The sequence below is a fragment of the Aotus nancymaae genome, unplaced genomic scaffold (genome assembly GCF_030222135.1).
Source record: "Aotus nancymaae isolate 86718 unplaced genomic scaffold, 86718_ANA_hifiasm-v0.15.2.pri h1tg000072l, whole genome shotgun sequence".
Classification (NCBI taxonomy): Eukaryota; Metazoa; Chordata; class Mammalia; order Primates; family Aotidae; genus Aotus; species Aotus nancymaae.
This window is the reverse complement of record NW_026988487.1, coordinates 8,053,568-8,078,241: the sequence shown is the minus strand read 5'-3', so window position 1 is coordinate 8,078,241 and position 24,674 is coordinate 8,053,568. Positions and strand designations below refer to the sequence as shown.

Sequence of the window (24,674 nt, the reverse complement as noted above, 5' to 3'; positions counted from 1 at the left end):
TACCAAAAGGGAAAATTTGTAGTATTGGAAACTTCCTTTTATAATTGCATATTAAACCCTTTTCATTGAAAAATGGTACAGTTCAAAAGCAACTTTTAGGGGTATTAAACATAAGAATTCATCTGAAGTTTGGGATTTAAGAGAGATCTGTCTTTAAAACAGAAATATATTCCTTCCAAATTAACCTTTAGAGATTTAATTAAATTGGAACCAAAATTTCATCAAATTTTGTTTTGGAAGAATTTGACCAAGAATTCTAAATTCGAAACTAGACATAACAAGATCTAAATAAAAAGATTCTTAAGTTGATGTGGATGAATAAATCAGTGAAAACTGGTAAGCAAATTTTGAAGCAAGAAAAGATAAAGAAAGAAAGAAACAAGAGGAAACATGGCCCAAGGATTTAAGTTTCATAAAGCAGCAATAGTTGGTACTGGCCAAAGAGGAGTTAGATAAAACGGTCATTCACTTAATAAATATTTATTGAAAAAGCAACTAGAAAGACCAGATAGCCCGAACAGACTCTAGATTATGTAAGAATTTAATCTATGATAATGGTGATAACACAAAACAAAAGTGGTTGCAACAGCTATTTGAAAAAACAGTGTAAAGTATAGATCCTCATCTCATACCATATATCTAACAAAATAATTTTTTTAGATAAAGAAAGATATTAGAGGGATCTGGGTAAATATATATCTGAAATATGGCTAAGAATGAACTTTAATAAAGTTATAAAAAAGGAAAATCATAAAGACAAAGGTTTGACTACATAAAAACACTTTTGAAGGTTAAAAACTTCAAAAAAATTGTGACAATTTGTAGACAGAGGGAAATATGTACTGCAGAATCGGTAGAAATAGGGTTAATAACTACAATGTAAAGAGATCTTATAATTACAGTAGTAAAAGGGGGAAAACAGTGATTAAGAATATGAAAGGAGGAAAGAGGAAAAAGCAGTGCTGGGAAGCGGACAGAGACAAGATAAAGGGCAAGTGGCAGGGGTAGCAGAATACCACTAGCAACCACATCAGGAAATCAGTTGCTTTCATTACTGAAGAACTGAGATGAAGTTCACAATTTTATTTCAAATCCATGGTTACAGACAATCTTTGATATCTAACATGGATGACGGTTAATCAAAGGAATATTTTCAAATAGAGTGATTTATTTATGTGGGATTACTTATGACTAGAGAAGTCTTGTTTTTAACTCTAAAATAGCTTGTGAATAAATCATTTAACACAATGTCATGAGTCCCATACTGAAGTAAGGGACAGAAAGTGTTTCTCACATAGTAAATTGCCAAGATAAGAGTTTTATAGTATCAACTGCCTTATCACTACTTCCTCCTTGGGTAAAATTTACTAGTTTGTCAGCCAAATTAATTTATATTGCTCTAACCTTAAAAAACAGAAAATGTTCAGCTTCTAAGTAGATGTTTAAAATATACCCTGAAAGGTGTTCTCTTAGCAACTGAATAATGAAATGTTAGTGATATGTACTTGTTTGTCTTTAGTAAAGCAAAGAAAGTTATGGAAAGTAATGCCTACTTTTCTATATAAATATGCCTCTAATAACTCACAAGCCACAGGATGCCTATTATAAAATGCTTTCTAGAAAGTGATGATTTTGCTCTATTTTTCTTTTTCCTTACTAGATTGAGAGCTCCTTTTAGAACTGTTTGTTTAGCATTCACAATGACTCCATATAAAGCATGTATTTAATAAATATTTCTTAAATTCTCTTACCAGGTCTTCCTTATAAGTTACTATAGGGCTATGTGAAACAGTTGATGAGAAAGTATGACATGTGGCCCCTCAATAGCCAGAAAATAAGTGGCTCACAGTATGGAACTTAGAACTTTATCAGCATCAGTTCTAACTAAGCCAACCTACTATAGGCAATAATCAAATGAACTGGAAGGTTCCTATGAATAATTGCAAACTCTTCCAACATTGAAAATTTTGTGATCCTAAATTGAGTTCTAGATTATAAATACGATAATAAAATTTCTCTTAGAATCCTTAAGATGGTAAGATATTTTCTACAATTAAAAAGACAACTATTTGGAAATGAGAATTTTGAAACAGACACCTTTGTTTGCCAATGCTTGCTTAGAAGGCTACATTCACCTCTAATGAATCACTAGGTATGTTGGTGTCTGTGCAAACAGGAATGCCAGCTGGGCTGTCCAAAAGCTATGTGCTGGTGTTCCTTCTCCAAGCTCACTGTCTTCACCTTAGGCAGTTTCTTGGGCAGAGTCTAACGGTAGAGAATACAAGAGTCATTTTCTGAATCACAAAAAAGAAATTGATGTAAAAAAAAATTCAACTAAGTTTGTTTAATAAGTTTCTTCAACCAGATTGCTGTCTATCACTATAAGAGCTTTATAACTTTCTTTTTCTCAAAGAGATTTTAAAAAATCTTTTAAAAAAGCCTTGTCCAACTTCCAGATACACCAATCAAAGCTCATCATTACTGATCATTAGAGAAATGCAAATCAAAATCACAACGAGAAACCATCTCATGCCAGTTAGAACAGAGATCATTAAAAAGTCAGGAAACAACAAATGCTGGAGAGAATGTGGAGAAATAGGAACACTTTTACACAGTTGGTGGCAGTGCAAATTAGTTCAACCATTGTGGAAGACAGTGTGGCAATTCCTCAAGGATCTAGAACCAGAAATACCATTTGACCCTGCAATCCCATTACTGGATATATACCCCCAACATTATAAATCATTCTACTATAAAGACACATGCACAGGTATGCTTATTGCAGCACTATTCACAATAGGAAAGACTTGGAACCAACCCAAATGCCCATCAATGATAGACTGGATAAAGAAATTGTGGCATATATATACCATGGAATGCAGCCATAAAAAAGAATGAGTTCATGTTCTTTGCAGGGACACGGATGAAGTTGGAAACCATCATTCTCAGCAAACTAACACAGGAACAGAAAACCAAACACCGCATGTTTTCACTCATAAGTGGGAGTTGAACAATGAGAACACATGGACACAGGGAAGAGAACATCACACACTGGGGCTGTCCGGGGGTTGGGGGAAGCAGAGGGATAGCATTAGGAGAAATACCTAATGTAGATGATGGATTGATGGGTGCAGCAAACCACTATGGCATGTGTGTATCTATGTAAAAAACCTGAACGTTCTGCACATGCAACCCAGAACTTAAAGTATATATATATTTTTAAATTTTTTTTTATAGCGGCATAAAACAAACTAAAAGACAACTCAATTGTTTAATATTGACTTTTAGGTATCTGTGTCTTTGTTCCCTGTTTTAGTTTTCCTCATTATTTTATTCTCTTCAGTTTGCATAATTTTTACTGACCTATCTTACAGTTCACTCATTCTTCTTTCTGTTATATTGATTTGTTTATTTTTTATTTTATTTATTTATTTATTTATTTATTTTTTTGTAGGTTCTCTTATCACCATATAAAGATGAAGAAATGAGGCCCAGAACAGGTATAAGACTTATCCAAAGGCCCACAGCTTGTCATCAGTACAGCTTTTTTTTTTTTAAGAAAAAAAAAGGAAGAAAGAAAGAGAAAGAAAAGAAAAAAGAAAAAAAATGAAGAAGAGGAAGAAAAAGGAAGAGAAAGAGGGAGAGAGAACGGGAGTATTGCTTTATTGCCCAGGCTAGAATGCAGTCTAAAAATGGGAATTGAAAACCTCTTTTATGCCAATAATTGTGCTTAACAATGGAGACAGGAAGGAATAAGGGAAGAAAATAACAAACAAGCAGCCAACCAATATTTCATTTAAACCTTTGAAATGTTATGCAATTATTGAGGAGTGATTTACTTCCAATTATGTAGTCACTTTTGGAATAGGTGTGATATGGTACTGATAAGAATGTATGTTTTGTGTATTTGAAGTGGACTGTTCTATAAATGTTTAATAAAGTTTACTTGTTCTGGGTCTGAGTTCAAGTCCTGGATATCCTTGTTAATTTTTAGCTCTTCTTGTTGCATTGATCCTTTTACCATTATGTAATGTCCTTCTTTGCCTCTTTTGATCTTTGTTGCTTTAAAGTCTATTTTATCAGAGGTGAGAATTGCAACTCCTGCTTTTTATTTATTTATTTATGTTTGCTCTCCGTTTGGTTGGTAAATCTTCCTCTGTCCCTTTGTTTTGAGTCTTTGTGTATCGGTGCATGTGAGATGGGTCTGGATACAGCGAACCGATGGGTTTTGGCTTTTTGTCCAGTTAATAATATATATGAGTTTAATACTGCCATTTGATGCTAGCTGGATATATTTTTGGAAAGGCTGATACTGGTTGCTCCTTTATATGTATAGTGCTTCTTTCAGAAGCTCCTGCAAAGCAGGCCTGGTGATGGTGAAATCTCTAAGTACTTGCTTGTTCGCAAAATATTTTATTTTTCCTTCACTTGTGAAGCTCAGTTTGGCTGGATATGAAATTCTGGGTTGAAAGTTCTTTTCTTTAAGGATGTTGACTATTGACCCCCACTCTTTTCTGGCTTGTAGGGTTTCTGCTGAGAGATCTGCTGTAAGTCTGATAGGCTTCCCTTTGTGGGTAACCTGACCTTTCTCTCTGGCTGCTCTTAGTATTTTCTCCTTCATTTCAACCCTAATGAATCTGATGATTATGTGCCTTGGGGTTGGTGTTCTTGAGGAATATCTTTGTGGTGTTCTCTGTATTACTTGGAGTTGAATATTATCCTGTCTTACTAGGTTGGGAAAATTTTCCTAAATAATCTCCTGAAGAATATTTTCCAACTTGGATTCATTCTCTTCGCCACATTCAGGTACACCTATCGAACGTAGATTAGGTCTTTTCACATAATCCCATATTTCTTGGAGACTTTGCTCATTCTTTTTTATCCTATTTACTCTAATCTTGACTTCTCGTTTAATTTCGTTAAGTTGGTCTTCGAACTCTGATATCCTTTCTTCTGCTTGATCAATTTGACTGTTAAAACTTGTGCATACTTCGTGAAGTTCTCGTGTTGTGTTTTTCAGCTCCATTAATTCACCTATATTCCTCTCCAAATTGTCTATTCTCATTAGCATTTCGTCAAACCTTTTTTCAAAGTTCTTAGTTTCTTTGCATTGGGTTAGAACAAGTTCTTTTAATTCACAGAAGTTTCTTGTCATCCACCTTCTGAAGCCTACTTCTGTTAATGGAATGCACTCGTTCTCCATCAGGGCTTGTTCCGTTGCTGATGAGGAACTGTGATCCCCGTAGAGGGAGAGGCATTCTGACTTTGGGTATTCTCAGCCTTTTTACACTGGTTTCTTCCCATCATTGTAAATTTATCCACCTGTCATCTTTGTGATTTCCGACTTTCAAATTAGGTTTCTGAGTGGACGTCCAACTTGTTGATTCTCAGTGCCGAAATCTGAGCAATCCACTGCACCGGCCAAAACAGCGGCATCAGCATTGATGGTGCTTTTCTGCCTGGGAATCGGCCAAAAGGGGACCCAGTCCCGCTCACTCTGCACCAAGAGCTGCCGCGCTGAGGCGCCAGCAAAACCGCCGCGCCAGCCACAAGAGTTGCGCTGGGGACCCGTGGGGCTCCTCTGCTGGGAATCTCTTGGTCCCTGAGCAACAAAAATTCGTCTGGAAGTGTGGTGTCCTCTCGTTCTCTGCACTTTCACTGGGAGCTACAATCCCGAGCTGCTAGTGGTCAGCCATCTTGGATCTCTCTCTTAAAAAAAATTATTATTAAAATTAAAAAAATTATATATGAAAAAGCTTTTTAGGATAATTGTAGAGATGGAGTCATGATTTGTTGCTCAGGCTGATCTTGACCTCCTGGTATCAAGCAATCCTCCTGCCTTGGCCTCTTACAGGTTGGGATTACAGGCATGTAGAGGACAGTGTAGTCTTTATCCAATCTCCCCCAGCAGTTACATCTTGCATGGCTATAATAGAATATCGCAACTAGGAAACTGACATGATTACAATCCACCAACTTTATTTAGATTCAACCAGTTTTAAATGCAATCATCAATAAGAAGGAACAACCTACAGATACACACAAGAATCTGGATGAATCCCAAGGGAATTGTTGCTGAGTAAAAAGAACCAGTCCCAAAAAATGACATACTGTATGATTCCATTTATACAACATTCTTGAAATGACAACATTATGGAGACATAGAATAGATTAGTAGTTGCCAGGTGTTAGGGGAGCAGTAGGAGGTGGTTGTGGCTATAAAAGAATAGCATGAGGGATCTGTGTAAAGAGGGTTTTTGATAGAAAATAAAAATAAAAGTTGACATTCTGAGGCCACAAGTGACTATCTGAAATGGAAACAGGAACATTTTACTACAGCATGCTTTTAGAACAGAAAAGACTGATAAGTATATGTATTTTTCTTCTTTTTCCCTCTGAAGATAAGATATCATCTAAAATACCTACTAGTGCTATACTGAAAAACTAGTAAAAATTTAGATCACTAAAGAAAAATAAAAAGAAATCATATCAACTCTAAAAATTAGAGAATTTATTGCTTTTTAAATAATTACACATAGAAACATAATCTTTAAAAGTGTGAAAATGTGAATAATACTTTAGTAATCACTTATTTTTGTTCCTTTTAAAGATATATTTAATTTGTTCTTAAAGTTTCCTTTGTTGCTTCATCTGTAAACTAAGATAGCTCACATGTCCGCTGCACCAGCTGTTATTAGATTCAGGTTCAACCTCAATTGTCCACAGACAATCCTGTGTTGATTTGACCTTACATTTCTGCCTCAGGACTTCATGCTTTCCTCAAGAACTGAACCCAACCTTTACACAGGTGAGGCCAACTACAACTGGGCTTATCTGAACCCAGAGAATTTGCCAAATGCACAATATCCCATGTTTCTTTAGGGCAGAGACCAGTTCAGACAAGCTAAATATTTTGGCTTTGGACTATTCACCGATTCATTGCTGCCTTAGGTCATAACACTATGCTGAAAGAAACTTTAAAAACAACTTAAGTGTGAGAGTAGGCTTTAGAAAGTTGTTGATCAAAGGAAGTTGCTAAAAGAATGGCCCATGCCTGTTAAAAGTTGTTAGAACTTGAAGAAAAAATAACAATAATTTCATGGGAAATTGTGCCCATGATTTTAAACTTAAGCTCGGTTATTCTATAAGACATAAAAACTTGTAAAAAAATACTTGAGTTTTAGAGAATAGTAGAGCCAATTCTTTACAAAACAGTGAATAAATATTCTGGTAGCTATCCCTGATTGAATAACACAATGAAGGTTAACCTTCCAGTGAAAAACAAGCCCTTCACCGCTTGTTTTAATAATTAGGTTACCTATATGTTTAAGGAATTTACATGGTATGATCATTAGTGCTATACTGACTTCATGTCAAGATCTTCAAAATGATATCAAAGGAAAGAAACTGTCAAATTTCATACAATTAAAGTTTCTAGTTTTTAAAAATTTTTAAGAGAAATTATACACACTCTCTATTTGTAATTTTTAAAGACTCATTTATTGTGAAAAAAGAAATCAATCTTTCGAAAAATGGAAAGGTATTTTCACTAAAGCATAGGAACTCTTTCATTAACAATAAGTCTGTATCATCAAAATCCTCTTAATAGAATAATATCATTCTATAGTTGAATAGTATAACCATAGTCAATATATTTTTAAATTGGACATTTTTAGGGTTGATTTTGGGTAGTCTACTTTTTTTTATGGTGAGTGTATGTTTACAAAATGAATGGTGTTTCACTATGTATGCATGTGGGTTTCTATACACAGATGTATACATGTAACTCTTTTGGCTTAAACTGGAAACTATACACTACTTAGTGTATAGTTAAGCCAAAATTCTTTTGACTTAAACTGAAAATTATACACTAACTACTACTCTGAATTCACACATCTTTACCCTCAATCTCATTTATCCTATTTAGTTAATAGCATCATAACAGCCTCTTAGTCACTAAATTACAAAGCCCTGCTATCTCTGCTTATTACTGCACATTCTATCACTGTTAAAGCTGGTTGACTTTATTCTCATGGTGTCTTTTGCATAGACTTTTTTGGTATATTAGCATAATAGCATATACCTATTTGGTGTATTTTGGTACCATCACCCAGTTAAATCCTCCATTGCCTATTACCTGGACAAGTGCTTCTCAAATATCAAGGTACAAACAAATCACTTGAAGACTTGTTAAATGCAGATTCTGATTCTATAGGTCTGGGACGAGACCTGACACTTTTCTAAGTTCCTGATTGCTGATATTTCTCCTGTTGCTGAGATGCAAGAGACACTACCAAATTCATACTTCAGGCATGTACTGCCTCAAAGGGCTTCCAAATTTATGATAAAATGTTGTTGATTTGCAACCTCAAAAAAAAAAAATCAAACTTGCAGTGTAGATATTTTTAACCCTTTTATATCTGTCAAAAAAGAGTTTCAGATAGAAAATAAAAAACGTTTTCATCATGACAAATGGTGCTCCAGCTACATTGCATCAAAAATTTGAATTTATTAACCCCATCAAAAAGTGGGCAAAGGATATGAACGGACACTTCTCAAAAGAAGACATTTATGCGGCCAACAAACATATGCAAAAATGCTCATCATCACTGGTCATCAGAGAAACACAAATCAAAACCACAATTAGATACCAACTCACACCAGTTAGAATGGCAATCGTTAAAAAGTCAGGAAACAACAGATGCTGGAGAAGATGTGGAGAAATACGAACGCTTTTACACTATTGGTGGCAGTCCAAATTAGTTCAACCATTGTGGAAGACAGTGTGGCAATTCCTCAAGGATCTAGAACCAGAAATACCACTTGTCCCCGCAATCCCATTACTGGGTATATACCCCCAAATTATAAATCATTCTGCTATAAAGAAACATGCACACGTATGTTTATTGCAGCACTATTCACAATAGCAAAGACTTGGAACCAACCCAAATGCCTATCAGTGATAGACTGGATAAAGAAAATGTGGCACATATACACCATGGAATACTATGCAACCATAAAAAAGAATGAGTTCATGTCCTTTGCAGGGACATGGATGAAGCTTCACGAAGTAAAGCTTCATCCTCAGCAAACTAACACAGGAACCATCATCCTCAGCAAACTAACACAGGAACAGAAAACTAAATACTGCATGTTCTCACTCTTAAGTGAGAGTTGAACCATGAGAACACATGGACATAGGGAGGGGAATATCATACACTGGGGCCTGTCAAGTGTCGGGGGCAAGGGAAGGAGAGCATAAAGACAAATACCTAATGCATGCAGGGCTTAAAACCTAGATGATGGGTTGATAGGTGCAGCAAACCACCATGGCACATGTATACCTATGTAACAAACCTGCGTGTTCTGCACATGTATCTTAGAACTCAAAGTAAAATAAAGAACAACAATAAAACTTTGTATTTATTGACAGTTTCAAACAAAAAAGAGACTGCTTTATTGTTTCATTCCACTGTATGATACATATTGAAAATATTTGTGCTTAGTTGTCTCAAGCTGATTTTATGAAAAGCACCACAGATACAGTTGCTAACACTGTTTAGTATACATATGTAAATTCCATAAGTCATCAGTAGTTTATAAAACTGTTAAAATAAAAAAGGAAGACAATACATTTTCTGATGCTATATTATTTGCCAATACTTCCTGGCTGAGTTGTGAAAGAGATTTACAAAGATTTTCTGTACTTTTAACTCCAATTAAAGATCTTCTTAAACAAAAGGAATGTGCATCTAATATTCAGTAACCAGACAAAAGAAAATGGCAGTGTGATTTACATTTTCTTATTAATATTACAGTGCATGTAAATGAGTTAAATTACATAATGCAAGGAAAAGGAAGATTTGTTTATGAAGCTAGATAAGTATAAGAATTTATACTGACATTGAAATTTTTCATAATATAAATAAAAATGATTTTACATATTTTCTACTATAAGCTAATATGTAGATCTTAATTATTGATAGTGTTACATAAATTGGCTATAAAAACTGAAAAAATTTTGAAGTATGCTTTTTTGATACTGCTAAATTTAGAGTTGCTTTCATTATATGTAATCGTTCTTGAATTTTATGCTAATATTTTTTGTAGAGTTGGGGGTTCACCATGTTTCCCAGGCTGGAATGGAACTCCTGGGCTCAAGTGATATGCCTGCCTTGGCCTCCCAAAGTGTTGGGATTAAAATTATATATAGTAAAATTAATCTTACTTGTTTCTTTTTACTTTTTTAAAAGTGTGGCTATTAGAAAATGTAGCGGTATATCAGTGGCTTTCATTATATTTTTAAGGGACAGTGCTGTTCTAGACTATTACAATAGCCTTTTATCTGATCTTCGGTTACTTCCCAACTTGCTGTCAGTTTAATCTTAAAGTATATCCTTCATTTATCCCTTCATCCATTCACCAAATGTTTGAGTACTTACTCTCTACCAGCTATTGTTGTAAGATAAATCAGAGAACAAATACAAGGTAGCTGTCTTCGTGAAGCTTATCCTCCAGTTGGGGGACATAGATAAAGAGCAAAATTTAAGTAAATTATTTAAGATGTAAGATAGTAATCAGTTATACTAAAAGAAACTCCTCCACACACAGTAAGGGTTAGAGTGTTAGCAGAATAATAGTGCAAAGAGACCAGATGGGCTGGAGAATGATTAGAGGGGTGGAGAGAGGTGTGGTAAGAGCTGAGGTCTTTGGGGTAAAAGTAGTATTGGGATGGGGAAAGGACAGCAGGTCATGTAGGCCCTCATAGGCTTTAACAGTTACTTGGAGGTTTCTACTTGCAGCATTTTTGGCTTACTTTGAATGAAATGGAAAGTCCTGAAGAGTTCTAAGTACAGTTTTAAAACAGTATTTCTGGCTGCTGTGTTCAGATTAGACAGTATGGGAATGAGGCAGGGTAAAAGCAGGGTGATCTCGTAGCAAGCTATAACAGTAACACAGGCGGGACTTGATAGCGGCTTAGACCACTGATGGAAGTGGTGAAAAGTGGCAAAATTCTGTGATTTCTAAAAAGTAGGCCCAACAAGTTGAATATGAAGTATGAAAGAAAGAGTGGGGCCAGATTATACGTGGAGACAGTTGTTCATTTCTTCTCCTTGTTAAATATTTTAAATGGCAGTCCTCTGTCTAAGATCTTAGGTTGGTATTCAACTGCTTATATGTGTAGGCCCCAACACACCCACTGAAATGTCATTTCCTAACAGCTTCATCTTCCCATGTTTCCCTTCTGTTCCTGGGTCTTTGATAATGATATTGGTAGAAGAATACATGTTCAAAACTAGTATTCAAAACTAGATTCCTGACAGGTTTAGGCTCTTAAATTCTCAAGTTCTATGAAAAACTTATAAGGTAGATATTATTATCACTTTTTTGGATAGGAAGATACAAATATATTAAGAAATAAAGTTAGCATAGAAAAGAAGGTCTATTTTGACCCCAAACACAAGCAAATTTCCCCTTTTATGTCTTGATTTTCATGTGGTTTTCTCAGTCTGAAATGCTCTCCCTTTCTGTGTCTGGTTCAGCTCACATGCCACCTTATCTATGAAAAGTCCCCTTATGCCCTCAGTTAAAATTACCTTTTCCTCCTCTTTATTAAATAGTTAATACAAATCATTTTCACCTCTTAATAATTTTTCTTCTATTATTTATAATAATATTTGTTGAGTGGTATGTGCTGTATAGCTACACATATTAACATCTATGTATATTATCTTAATACTTCTAACATTATTGTGGAAGATCTTATTATCAAACCCATTTTACAGATGAGGAAACTGAGACCCAGAAAGGTGAAGTAGTTTGACAAAGGTCAAAAGCTAGTAAGAGACAGGGTCAGGGTATAAACCAAGATGGTATAACTCCAAACCTCATTATCTACTGCATTTATCCTTAGGCCAATTAACGTTTTTTGTTTTTGTTTTTGTTTTGGTTTTGGTTTTGAGATGGAATTTCACTGTTACCCAGGCTGGAGTGCAGTGGTGTCGTCTCAGCTCACTGCAACCTCCACCTTCCAGGTTAAAGTGATTCTTGTGCCTCAGCCTCCTGAGTAGCTGGGATTACAGGCAGGTACTACTATGCCTGGCTAATTTTTTTGTATTTTTAGTAGAGATGGGGTTTCGCCATGTTGGCCAGGCTGGTTTCGAACTCCTGACCTCAAGTGATCCACCTACCTTGGCCTTCCAAAGTGCTGGAATTACAGACATGAGCCACTGTGCCTGGCCAATTCACTGTGAATCATATAAGATTCTTTCTTTTGTTTATATATTTTTTCATATATATCCCATTTTTTCCTTTTTTGTCTTATTAAATTCTGATACAAATTAGCCTTCGATTACTTATTCATGCAGACATGACCTTTCTTAATAACAGAAACTAATCCTTTCACAGAAATAAATACAGGAGGGCCTCATGTGGAAAAAGTAGGTACTGCTAGAAAAAGAAAACTGCTATTTTTCTTTAGATTCATGTCTTATATCAGCCTTTAATATAATTAATATTTTATCAATCATGGTTGATATTCTAAAGTTTATATATTCCAAGTCTTTAGGAAAAAATAAAAATTTAAAGTTAAGAAAAAAAATCCCCAAATTTATTCTACATATGAAAACTAACAAGAAAGATTTGTAAATGTTCATTTTCAGGATGCAAACACTAAAATGTAAAAAGATCTGGCCATACAAACTCATGCAGGTATAAAAGACACAGAATGAAAAGCACTAAAAAGTCTTATCAATCAAAGTACAAAAATATTTAATAAAATGTGGGTCTGAAAATTGACCCCAAAATAGAGGACTTAAAAAAAAACTTTACTTTGGAAATAATTTCAAATATTCAGTTGAGCTGAAAGAATAGTATAAAGAATATCCTCATATCCTTTGACCAGATTTACATAATTCCCCAGGTTCATCCTTTTGCCAACATGTTCATGAGTGAGAAACAACAGATTCTTGTAAGCCACTGATAGTATGTGGTTGTTGCTGAGATTTTGCACATTCTCAATCTCTCTCATATATATATTCATATATGTAATATTTATATATACATATAATTACATATATATGTGTATAAATAACACACATGTATATATAAATATGCACACACTTTTTTAAATCATTTGAGGGTAAATTATATACATTATCATCCTTTATCTCTAAAAACTCCAATATTTCCTATGAATAAGGATATTCTCTTATATAATCACATATTTCCTAAGAACAAGGATATTCTTTTATATAATCACAGTACAGTTAACAAATTTAGGAATTTTAACATTAATTCAATGCTTTAATCTACCATCTGTATTCCAATTTTGTCAACTGACCCAATAATGTCCTTTACAGCATTTTTCCCATTCCGGTAGAGGATCCAGTCTGGAGTCAGATGCTGTATTTAGTTTTCTTGTGTCTTTAGCATCTTTTAATCTGTAAATTTTGATTACTCTTTTTTTAAAGAAAATAGTATTGACATTTCTAAAGAATATAACCTCCCTCCCCACACACACCCCTCACACACATCTATTTTTTTTTTAAACAAAACTTTATTTTATTTTGAGCTTGCCTGACATCTTCATGGTTAGACTCAGGTTATATATTCTCGGCCAGAAAACCACATAGGTGATGTTGTAGTGATTTTTTTGGCATCATATTTGGAGCCACACGATGCCCATATGTTCTTCATTAGTGACATCAACTTTTAGCACCAGTCAAGGTGATTTCTGATTTCTCCACTGTATAATTGCTATTTTATCCCCTTGCAATTAATAAGCAGTCTATAGAGAGACACTTTAAAACCATGCAAATATGTAAATACTCTGCTCTTCATCAAAACTTTCCCCTAAATTTAGCATTGGATGATTTCTGCCTGATCAAGTCTTTACTAAAATTGATGTAAAATGCTGATTTCCAAATCTAGCAGCTTCTCTGCAATTACCAGTCAGTATTAAACATCGTACTATGAGCAAAAGTACTCTTTTCTCCCTATTAATTAATCTATTTACTAATAGTATGGACTAATGAATTACTATTTCTTCTATATTCTGCAATACATTACTGTACTAAATTATTTTGGTACTCAAGTTCTCCCATGTTTGGCCAGTGGAACTCCTTCAAGCTAGTTCCTTATGATATGCCCCTGTCATTTTGAGCATGTCCTTATTTTCTGGCATAATAAGATATTTCAGGCTTATATTTTACTTACCCTTCCTCGTTTCTGAAATTAGTCATTTCTCTGAGTAGCATGGGTTCCTTTTAGCGGGGAATGGTATCTGAACACTTAGATATAGTAATGTGCTCACTGTTACTAGGGTATCTGTTTCTTAGCCCTTTAAGTTGACAGAACTAGGGAAGATATACATATACAGATGGTCCCTGACTTACAATCACTTGACTTAATGATTTTTTGACTTTATAATAGGCTTAGTAGGGTATTAAACACATTCGCTACTTATGATATTTTCAACTTGGTTTGGGTATATCAGGACATAGCCCACTGTTGAGGAATATATGTATATATATACATGCATATATATACATGTGTATATACACATTCATATGCATATACATATATAAAAAATAATGTATTCACAATGATACATCCAATTAAAGCCCATCCCACAGGGTTCTTTTCTTCTTTCTTTTTCCTTTTAAGAGATAGGGTGTCACTTTGTTGCACAGGCTGGAATACAGTCGCTAGTCACAGGCACCATAATAGCATGCTGTAGCCTGAACCTCCTGGCCTCAAGCCATCCTCCCACTTCACTTCCACTCCTAAGGAGCTGGAACTACAGATGCATACCACCACACCCAGCTCAGGGTCCTTTCTTGACTTCATTCATTCTATTTTGCCTTTTCTTTTTCATTGAGATTCTGCTTCTCAACAATAATCAACACATTTTCTCAGATCTATAAAGCATCTAAAATTGTTTCAGAACTGCTTTGCCCCACTACTAAAACAACAAAACAAAACAAAAAGACATGCCAAAAGAAAAGGGTTAGAACTCATATGAAATTCTTTCCCAACTCAATCCCATCCTGACAAAACACTGAACACAAATACTGTGTTCACCAGTTACTTGAATTGGTTCTATCATTTTTTTTCTTTGCTATAACTATGGTATTCATTTGAAATACAATTAGATTCATTTGCTTCAGTATGCTTGCAGTTTTAGGTTTATTTCCCCCTTTCCATCTTAATTTTTAATATATTTTTGAATGAGTAGAATATTAATGTGTACACAAAAGTAAATATTACATGAAAAGGTATTCTTAGAGAGGTGTCACTCTTTCCTGTACCCTAACATGCATGTCTACCCATGTTGCAGGTAATCAATATCGTTGTTGTATAGTTGATCCCTCCTTTGATTTATTTTACAAAAATAAGTAAGTATATTTGTAATTTTCCTTGTTCATAAAAGATACAGAAAGAAGTGACACCGCTCTAAGCATACCCTTTCAGGCCTGGTGCAGAGACTCACAGTTGTAATCTCAGCACTTTGGGAGGCTGAGGCAGGCAGATCAGCTGAGGTAAGAAGTTGGAGACTAGCCTGGCCAACATGGTGAAACCACATCTCTACTAAAAATACAAAAGTTAGCTGGGCATGGTGGTGTGCACCTGTAATCCCAGCTACTCAGGAGGCTGAGGCTGGAGAATCGCTTGAACCCAGAAGGTGGAGGTTGCAGTGAGCTGAGATCGTGCCCCTGAACTCCAGCCTGGGTGACAGAGCAGGACTCAAAAAAAAAAAAAAAGAATACCGTTTCATGTAATTTTTACTTCTTACTTCTAGGTAAATGTTATATTCTGCTTCTTTTCTAGGAGGAGCAATTTGTCTGATGATGTTCATTATCCAATCCTTTAGTAGTTGCTTATTGTTAAATGTTTAGGTTCTGGAGTTGTGTTTTTATTGGGGGATGTCCTCTGTCAGAGTCTTAATCCATCATTTCTTAGAGGCTAGAAGTTCTATGATAGTATAGATTTAACTGGCATTTCTTTTATTATGAGAGAAAGAGATTGAGTATCTTCATTTGTTTAAGTAACATTTTTATAGCTTTTTTGGTGCATTATCTGTTCAGGTCTTTTGCCTATTTATAATTTTAATTTCTCCTCAACTATTAAAACTTCTAAGTGGTCATTATTTGTGTATACATATGCAATTTAGTTTTGCATATTAATTTTATATCTTGCTTGCTTATCAACTTACCGATTTACTTTTATCTCTCTAGGGTACTCCAGATTACTACTATATCATCTGCAAAAAGAAATAGTTTTATATTTTCTTCTCCAAGTCACATGCCTCTAATTGTTTTTCTGGTCTAACTATATCTTTTTTGTGCTATTTTTATTAAGTTTATACATCAACACTATACTTGCTTCATGAAAATAATCTGAAAATTTTCTTTCATGTTTTACACTCTGAAGCAATTTATATAGTTTTGAGACTAACTGTCAAAGGTTTGGTTAAATTTCTCTGTAAAACCATCTTGTCTGGCCTTTTTATCTAGCATAGATTCTTGATAACTTACTTTCTCTCTTCCACAGAAAATGGCCTTTTAGACTTTCTATCTTTACTCTGGTCAGTTTTGGCAAACTATATTTTTTGAAAAACTTTTTTAAAAATAGGTGAGTTGATCTTATTCATGTAAATTAAGATAACCAGTATGTTTGGTCGCTCTATCAAATTGTCTTATGATGAAATTATTGTGTATATTTACTGCATTTTTATTTATTTTGTGTATCTTTTTTACTTAAACAATTGTTTTTGGCATTTATAAAGGTTTACATTTTCATTCTCTGGGTTACCTTTGCATTATTACTTTTTAAGTGCTTGCTATCTCCTCTATTTTTTACCTGATATCAGTTTTAAGCAATATTTGTTGATGGCTACTCTTTGCTTATGTAACAAATGATGTATTCTGTTTTCTTCTTTTTTCTTTTTCTCCCATTAAAAAATTTTTCATCTTTTGACTTTTGTTAACACGTGTAATGTTGACATATTATTCTTTCATCCATGCACTGACTTATTTTAGTCTCACCTGTGCAATAAAATAAATTAAGTTCTCACTGTTTGGAAACATTTTCCAAAGTTATTTCAGTCATTTTTTAGTTGGATAAAACTCATCCTATGTGAGGGTCTTCAGGAATACCACATGTGTAGTATTCTCTTAGTACTGGCATAGTCCAAACTGTTTTCTATGGCCTTGATATTTTAAAGTTAGGTTGGCTGTATACAACATTTTTGTATACTTTCTTTCCTTTAGTGTCTTGAAAATGTTGTTCCACTATTGCCTTACCTTGCATGTTGTTTTGAGAAACCTGATGCTAGTATAATTCTATTGCCTTTGTAAGTTACTTGATCTTTTTACTTGGAGACACTGTGCATTTTTTTCCCTCTATCCTTAAAGTCTAATAATTTTACTAGAATATATTCTAGAGTTAATTTTTCCAGGTCAGATTTCCCCTGTACCTGATATTAGATTCAGGTCTTACTTTAATTCTAGAAAGTTTTCTTGGATTATAGTTCTAAGTATTAGTGCCATTCAATTATTTTTATTGGTTTTTACTTCTCGATTTCATTTTCACTTTCCTAGTTGTTTATCTTGTTTTCTTCATTGTCTTTTCACTTGATTATATTCTTCCTGGGGCAATTTGTAATTTAGTTTTCATTACTGATATGATTTTGTCTCTTCCTTCTTTCCTAAGTTTTATCAACTCTCATTTCACTTTTTTCTGAGTTGTTGTTCTTTTTTTTTTGGTCAATATCTACTATTATTATTTTTTAAGTTTCTGATTTGAAGTGTCTTTTTCTTAGCCCCAAATGCTTATTTGAGGATATCCCCTTGAGCTTGGAGTGTAACATAGTTTTCTTAAGCTTTGTGGTTAAATTGTTTTGGAAAGTTTTCGTTAGGAGGAAAGCTTTCATAGATATCATCTAATTTTTTTCAGTTGTTTTATAATGATGGAGATAGAATTTTTGTTCTAATCTTTTTTATTTCATAGAAAAAGTTCTTAGTTCAAGAGCACCCTCTTCTGTGCAGTTTCTTTTATGGATCTTGTTGTTGATGGTGATGGGGTAGGGTGGGTGGATGAGTAAGTTGTGTTCCGATTTCATTTCTATAAGATCTTTAATTTTCCCCTCTTATTTCCTTCTTTCCCGTCATTGCCTAGTCTCCAAGGAATTCTATCTATTCTCTATTTATCTGATTCTTCCCCAGAAGCAATGGTTCTTCAAGGCTGCCATTTCTGATTGCATCCATACCTTGAAGTCTTTTTTTTTTTTTTTTTTTTGTAGCTAGTGCTAAGAACCACCAAGTCCTGACTTACGTTCAGTATTCTGGCATTTATTGTTACACTTTCTCTTTCTGGGGGTGATTTTGTTTGTTTTTCATCTAATTCATTGTTGATCTCTACTCTTTATTTCAGAGTCTTTCAAACCTTGCCTCCTCTGTTCTCTCTATCCCAGGTTTCAGTACAGGCAAGCTGCAGGAGGTTTGTTGGAATTACTACTTTTCTTACTTTATTTATATGCACTTTAAAGACTGTGGTATTTTCTGTCACAGTCATATTGAAAATATGAGTCCTGTATGGTTCTATTTAATTTCTTTGTTGATTTTTATGTTTTCTAGGGGGAGTGTGTGAGGGAGATTCAAAGTCAGGTGACCACTGCTGATCTCTAACAATGTTCTCCTGTTTATATTTTATTTGTCATTTGGGTTTTCATTTTATGATATTGTCATATCTTTGTTTTATAGTAAGCTATTTCAAATTCTTTGAACAATAATGCAAAGTGAAATAAATATTTGGTTTTTAATACTAATAAATAAATGTTAAAAATACTCTTGCCTTAAAGGCTTATTTATTTATTACACTTTAAGTTCTGGGGTACATGTGCTGATCATGCAGGTTTGTTACTTAGGTATACATATGCCATGGTAGTGTTTGCTGCATCCATCACCCTGTCATCTACATTAGGTATTTCTCCTAATGCTATCCCTCCCCAATCCCTCCACCCCCTGCTATTCCTCCCCTAGACACATGCACATGTATGTTTATTGTAGCATTGTTCACAATAGTAAAGACTTGGAACCAACCCAAATGCACATCAATGATAGACTGGATAAAGAAAATGTGGCACATATACACCATGGAATACTATGCAGCCATAAAAAAAGATTAGTTCATGCCCTTTGCAAGGACATGGATGAAACTGGAAATCATCATTCTCAGCAAACTGATACAAGAACTTCAAGGTTTTTTGTTCTCTAGTAAAATAAAGTACAATTAACAAAGAAAAAAGAAAAGGAAAAAAGGGGAAATGAAAGAAAAGAAAAAATAATGGAAAGTAAAGAGATTGGTTATTTTGGCCTCTGGATATCTTGTTTTCAAAACAATTTCAAAGAGGTTTTAACATTTTTTTGAGCAATAGTAGCAAGACTTTAGCACAGGTACAGCCTCCAAAAGTGATTGCTTTTAAGATCTATGCTATTTTGTATTATATAATTTATATCAGGAAGCTCTGGGATACTATAAAGAACTACTGCTTTATAATTATACCTCATATATTCACACACATACACACCTACACACACACAAGAGCACACATTTACACAATACATATACTTACTTGTTTCACATTATGGAGCTCCTCTGTCAATTGTTTCCTTTGCTTATCTGATTGCAATAATTTTTCCTATATTTAAAAACCATCAAATTAACAACTTGTTATGAAAGTATCAACAAGTATGACTTTTTAGTCCCTTGTTTCAAAGCTCATATTCCCCAAATATCAAATTGGTACAATCTGAAATTGTTGCTCCTAGTCATCTTTTGGGCTTTACATGGGGCACTTAAAAGTAATTATTTACAGTACATCGTGATGTAAATATACTTTTTTATTACCTTAATTTTGCAAAATGTCAAAATATAAGCTCAAACAGAAACCAGTTAAGAATACAAGGCTGAGCATGGTGGCTCACGTCTGTAATTCCAGCACTTTGGGAAGCAGAGGCGGGAGGATCACCTGAGGTCAGGAATTCGAGACCAGCGTGACTAACATGGAGAAACCCCATCTCTACTAAAAACACAAAATTAGCTGGATGTGGTGGCAAATGCCTGTAATCCCAGTTACTCGGGAGGCTGAGACATGAGAATCCCATGAACCCGGGAGGCGGAGATTGCAGAGAACTGAGATTACACCATTGCACTCCAGCCTGGGCAACAAGAGTGAAACTCTGTATAAAAAAAAAAAAAAAAAAGAATACAAATGTGTAAATATTAACTGAATTTTGGTTAAGCTATCATCGCCAAAGAGATACCAAATTGAAGAGCATAATAATTACAAATTAGAATTAAAGGTCTTTGACCATACTAAAGAGGGCATATGATGAGACTGGCTCACCTCTTAGTTTTTTAATTTAATTATTGCTTATTCTTGGAATAAAATTAAATTATAAATGAAATTTAAATTATGAATCCAAGATAATTTTATTAAATTATCTTATACATGAAAAACAAGATGACTCATGTAACCAAAATATAAAATAATAGTTATGAAGATTAATATGATGCATATAAAAATATCTTTGGATTTGAAATTAAGTCAAGCATTGTAATGTCCAATTTTGTTAAGTATATCTTAAATAAATCCACATTTTGTTGGTCAAAATAGAAAGTGATTTAAGAGGCATTAAATACAAACCTGAACAGAGGAACTGCTAGAACATTAAACTGAGTGGTAAAGATTCATAGCAATATTGCAATGTTTATAAGAGGCAATATCCTTTCTGGTATATTTCAGTTTATTCTTGTCTAAGAGGTGAAATGAAGGTATATGAAGATGAATATAATATAGCAATCTAATGAATATGCCACAGACCAGGAGCCAAGAGACTGCTGGCTCCTGTCATTTTATGTTCTGGCAAGTCACCTTCACTCTTTGTGCCCTAGTTTTTTTGTATCTGTTAATGGAAAATATATCTATTTTCTATTCACCTTTGCAAAGCAGTAGCAATGTGAATTTTGCAGAAAGGCTTCCTTAAATAAAGCCCACAGCACTTTTAAAAATCATTCTTGCAAAATAAAAATTAGCCATTGAGATAAAATTATCTTGGTTTCACTTTTATTTGTATCTCATATCAGACATGAAGAATAGAGATGTTACAGGATAATAAAAAGTGATGAGACACCATTTACATCCTTTACGAATGTCATTTAACAACCTCTGCTTTTTTTGTGACTGTATAATACAAGTAGAAAAACTGAAAATAAAAACATTACCTTGAACAAAAATATTTATTGCTTTTATACTACTTTATATAGCTTCTTTAATTGGTCAGCCTATACATAGGTTTGGAGGTAAAGGTAATTATAAAATGTAAAATTTGTTTTATCTGGAATCTTTGTACCACATTCTAACTAACTGAGCTAGATGGTTGCTGGCTTATCTGGGAGTTTAGGTTTTGTCATAGTAGGGTATATATATTCAGTTACATTTCATGAACTTCAAATGTGAATCCTGATTTATTGAATGACTCCTCAGGGAAGTCCTGTTTAAACGTTAAATTAATATGGCATATATACTTTCAAATTAACATTCTAATTATTACTATTGATATTAAAATAAAACTGAAATATGTCACTAAATTTAACAATGATAAACTATAAGGAAATGAAAAAGATCTGAGAGCCTCTGAACATTCTGATAAACCACAAGTCTAATGGTTTAGGTAGAAACAAGATAATACATAAAAAAGTTATCTTCTTAAAGTAACCAACATTGGGAAAGTTTCCTAAGGGAATATAAAGAAACCATTGTCAATGTATTTTTAAAACTAAATTTATAGTTTCCATCTAAACACTTAATTGTTGCACTAAAAAATGTGGAAAGATAGTGGTTTCAAAGGTAAAAAAAGAAATATATGGAATACTCTTATAGTAGTGAAATGCTCATATATTTTAGGAAGGAATGTGAATTGGCAAAACCTTTTGAAAGGGAATTTGGTAACATATACAAAATTTTAAGTGTATATATCTTCTAATAAAGCAATTCCATTTTCAGACATTTATTCCATGTATATACTTGTACAAATGCCCAAACATACATCTACAAAGCTGTTGAAGATAAAATTATTTTTAAAAACTACAAATAGTCTAACGTTCATCAATAGGGAACTGGCTAAATGACCATTTGATGTATAGGAGAGTTATCCAGAAGAATTTGATAGATCTGTGTATATTAACCTGAAAAGCTGCCGGAGATAGAATTCTCATAAAGAGAGAGAGAAAAAAGAAGGCACGTTGTAAAAAAAAAAAGTGTGGCTGGATGAGGTGATTTATGTAGAAGTGAAAATACACACATACTGAAACAAAATGTTTTAAGACTTTATTATTTTTTGGAGCAGTTTTGGGTTCATAGCAAAATTGAGAGAAAAGTACAGAAATTTCTCAAATACTCCCTGCCCCAACATATGCATATATTTACGTATTTATTTTTGTTTTTAATTTTTAAATAGTAGAGATGGGGTCCTGCTATATTGCCCAGGCTGATGTTAAACTCCTGAGCTCAAGTAATCTTCTTGCCTCAGCCTCCCACAGTGCTGAGATTACACATGTGAGCCACCATGCCTTGTCTATTTTAAAAAATATAATTTTCCATGTAGAAAAAAAGCTATGAAAAAATAAATAATATTTGCAATAATGGCTTCCTCTAGAGGTTGGAATTGTAAAAACTAAGGTAGCAAAAAACTTTTCTTTCTTTCTGGTGTAAAGATTTTCTATTTAATAAAAATTAGATAATTATCAATATAATATACCTTATTTAATAAAATAATTTTAAAGATACATTCCTATGGTGAATTCATAGTAAATCAAATAGTTATGTTGCTTTTCCTGAAGATTTGGAATATACAGCTTTCTGTAAAAATTATGATAAAATTTAAATGTAATATTTTTCTAAAAACAGAATGAAACCATATAAAGAGAATCAAGGCCAGACATGGTGGCTCACACCCGTAATCCTAGCACTTTGAGAGGCTGAGGCAGGAGGGTCATTTGAGTCCAGGTATTTGAGACCAACCTGAACAACATAGTGAGACTCCATTCCTACAAAATAAAAATTAAAAAAAAAAATTAGCTGAGTATGGTGACATGGGCATGTTGCCCCAGTTATTTGGGAGGTTGAGGTGGGAGAACTGCTTGAACCCAGGAGGTTGAAGCTACAGTGAGATGTGATTGCAGCACTGCACTCCAGACTGCGTGATAGAGTGAGACCCTGTCTCAAAAACAAAAAACAAAAACAAGAATCAAAAAATCAACCAAACAAAAAAAGATAAGTAAAATGTTATAATATATTTGGGATATGTATTTTTTTTCTTCTCTTAAATAATATTGTCTTAATTCCAAATTACATTAGCAAAATATGATGTCCCTTAAGAATGGGCTTGCATGTGAAAAAAAAATGTATTTCCCAATGAACTCACAGGATCCAAAATTGTCATGACTTGCTTTATTGGCTCTTCATCTAATTCTGCCCTGGCCGCCAATGAGAGAGAATAAAAAGGCTAAGAAGGAACCTCAACAGAAGATATGAGCAGAAACCATTGTTCACACTAAATGTTATACAGATATTGTGAAATACAAACATGTAGACCAAAAACTAATTTCTCTAAAGGACAACTGAATAAAGAATCTGATTCTTACCATTTGACATTAATATTTTTCCATTAAAAATAAAATTAAGCCCCAATACTTCAGAATCCAATATAGAATATTTTTCTTTTTCTTTTTTTCTGAAGAAAACATAAGGAAACTAAATTAAAGGTTACCTTAAGTGTATTCACTTCTTTCAAGGCATCATCCCTTTCATGCTTGAGCCTTTCCATTTCATCTGCTTCTAAATAATCACAAGGAAGAAGCTGTCAACATTAAAATATAAGAGAAAAGTTGTGCATTAGATGCTAATTATGAGAGCTAACATAAAAATCCTAACTAGTCTTAGGCTTTGCATTCTAATAACAAAATTCAGTTTCTTATTTTGGAGTCATTTGATTAGATAAAAGGGAATATTAAAGTAACCTGGGGCAATTTCATTCATTTAGGCTTAACCTTACATTGTTGTTATTCAAAACAGAATTTTGATTTTGTTGTTGCCTTTATCATTATTTCAACAGTATAATTTTCCTGAGAATTCCAAATTCCAAGACTGTGTTTATTGTTAAAAAGACTTCAGGAATTACCAACAAAAACTATTCCCTCACCTTCATTCTAATAGCATAGTATCTAAGGCTAATAAAATGCTGTACATTATAAAATCAGATGGTTTACATGAGCCTAGTAAAGTATATTTATCAATTATGTATCTGGTTTTAACTTAATGAAATGTAATGCAACAGATACGGGGCTGAAAAAGACTCCTGCACAGAAATTGTAGTTTGAAGATAATATAATTATGCACAAGTGAATAACAACAAAGATGACCATTTCTCTTACATCTAGCATGATTTCTTTGACAGTCAATTACAATGCAAAAAACAGTGACAGTCTAATCAGAGATAAAATCCAAGTTTAACTATAGCTATCTCCTATGTGGAAGCTATAACAACTAAAGAAAATATAATTTAAAGGATTAAGTGGAGAAATCGGTTGTTATTTAAGCATGGGCTTAG

At 33.6% G+C, this 24,674-nt stretch overlaps 1 protein-coding gene across 7 annotated transcripts in view; it reads right to left on the bottom strand.

Annotated features, from left to right (window-relative positions):
• The window catches only part of STXBP4 (syntaxin binding protein 4), a 256,034-nt gene that overhangs the window by 159,016 nt on the left and 72,344 nt on the right, over positions 1 to 24,674 (bottom strand). For 6 of the 7 annotated variants that reach the window (XR_002478910.2, XM_021672796.2, XM_064367561.1 and 3 more), the window contains exons 11-12: positions 23,835 to 23,924; positions 19,637 to 19,702 (exon numbers count right to left, since the gene is read on the bottom strand). Coding sequence is in view for 6 of the 7 variants with exons in the window: in XM_021672796.2 (XP_021528471.2) it covers positions 19,637 to 19,702; positions 23,835 to 23,924 (156 nt within the window). In the remaining variant the exon portion in view is untranslated. Of the gene's footprint in view, positions 1 to 2,133; positions 2,266 to 19,636; positions 19,703 to 23,834; positions 23,925 to 24,674 lie in introns of those variants that run through there. The other variant, XM_064367563.1, reaches the window with a different exon arrangement.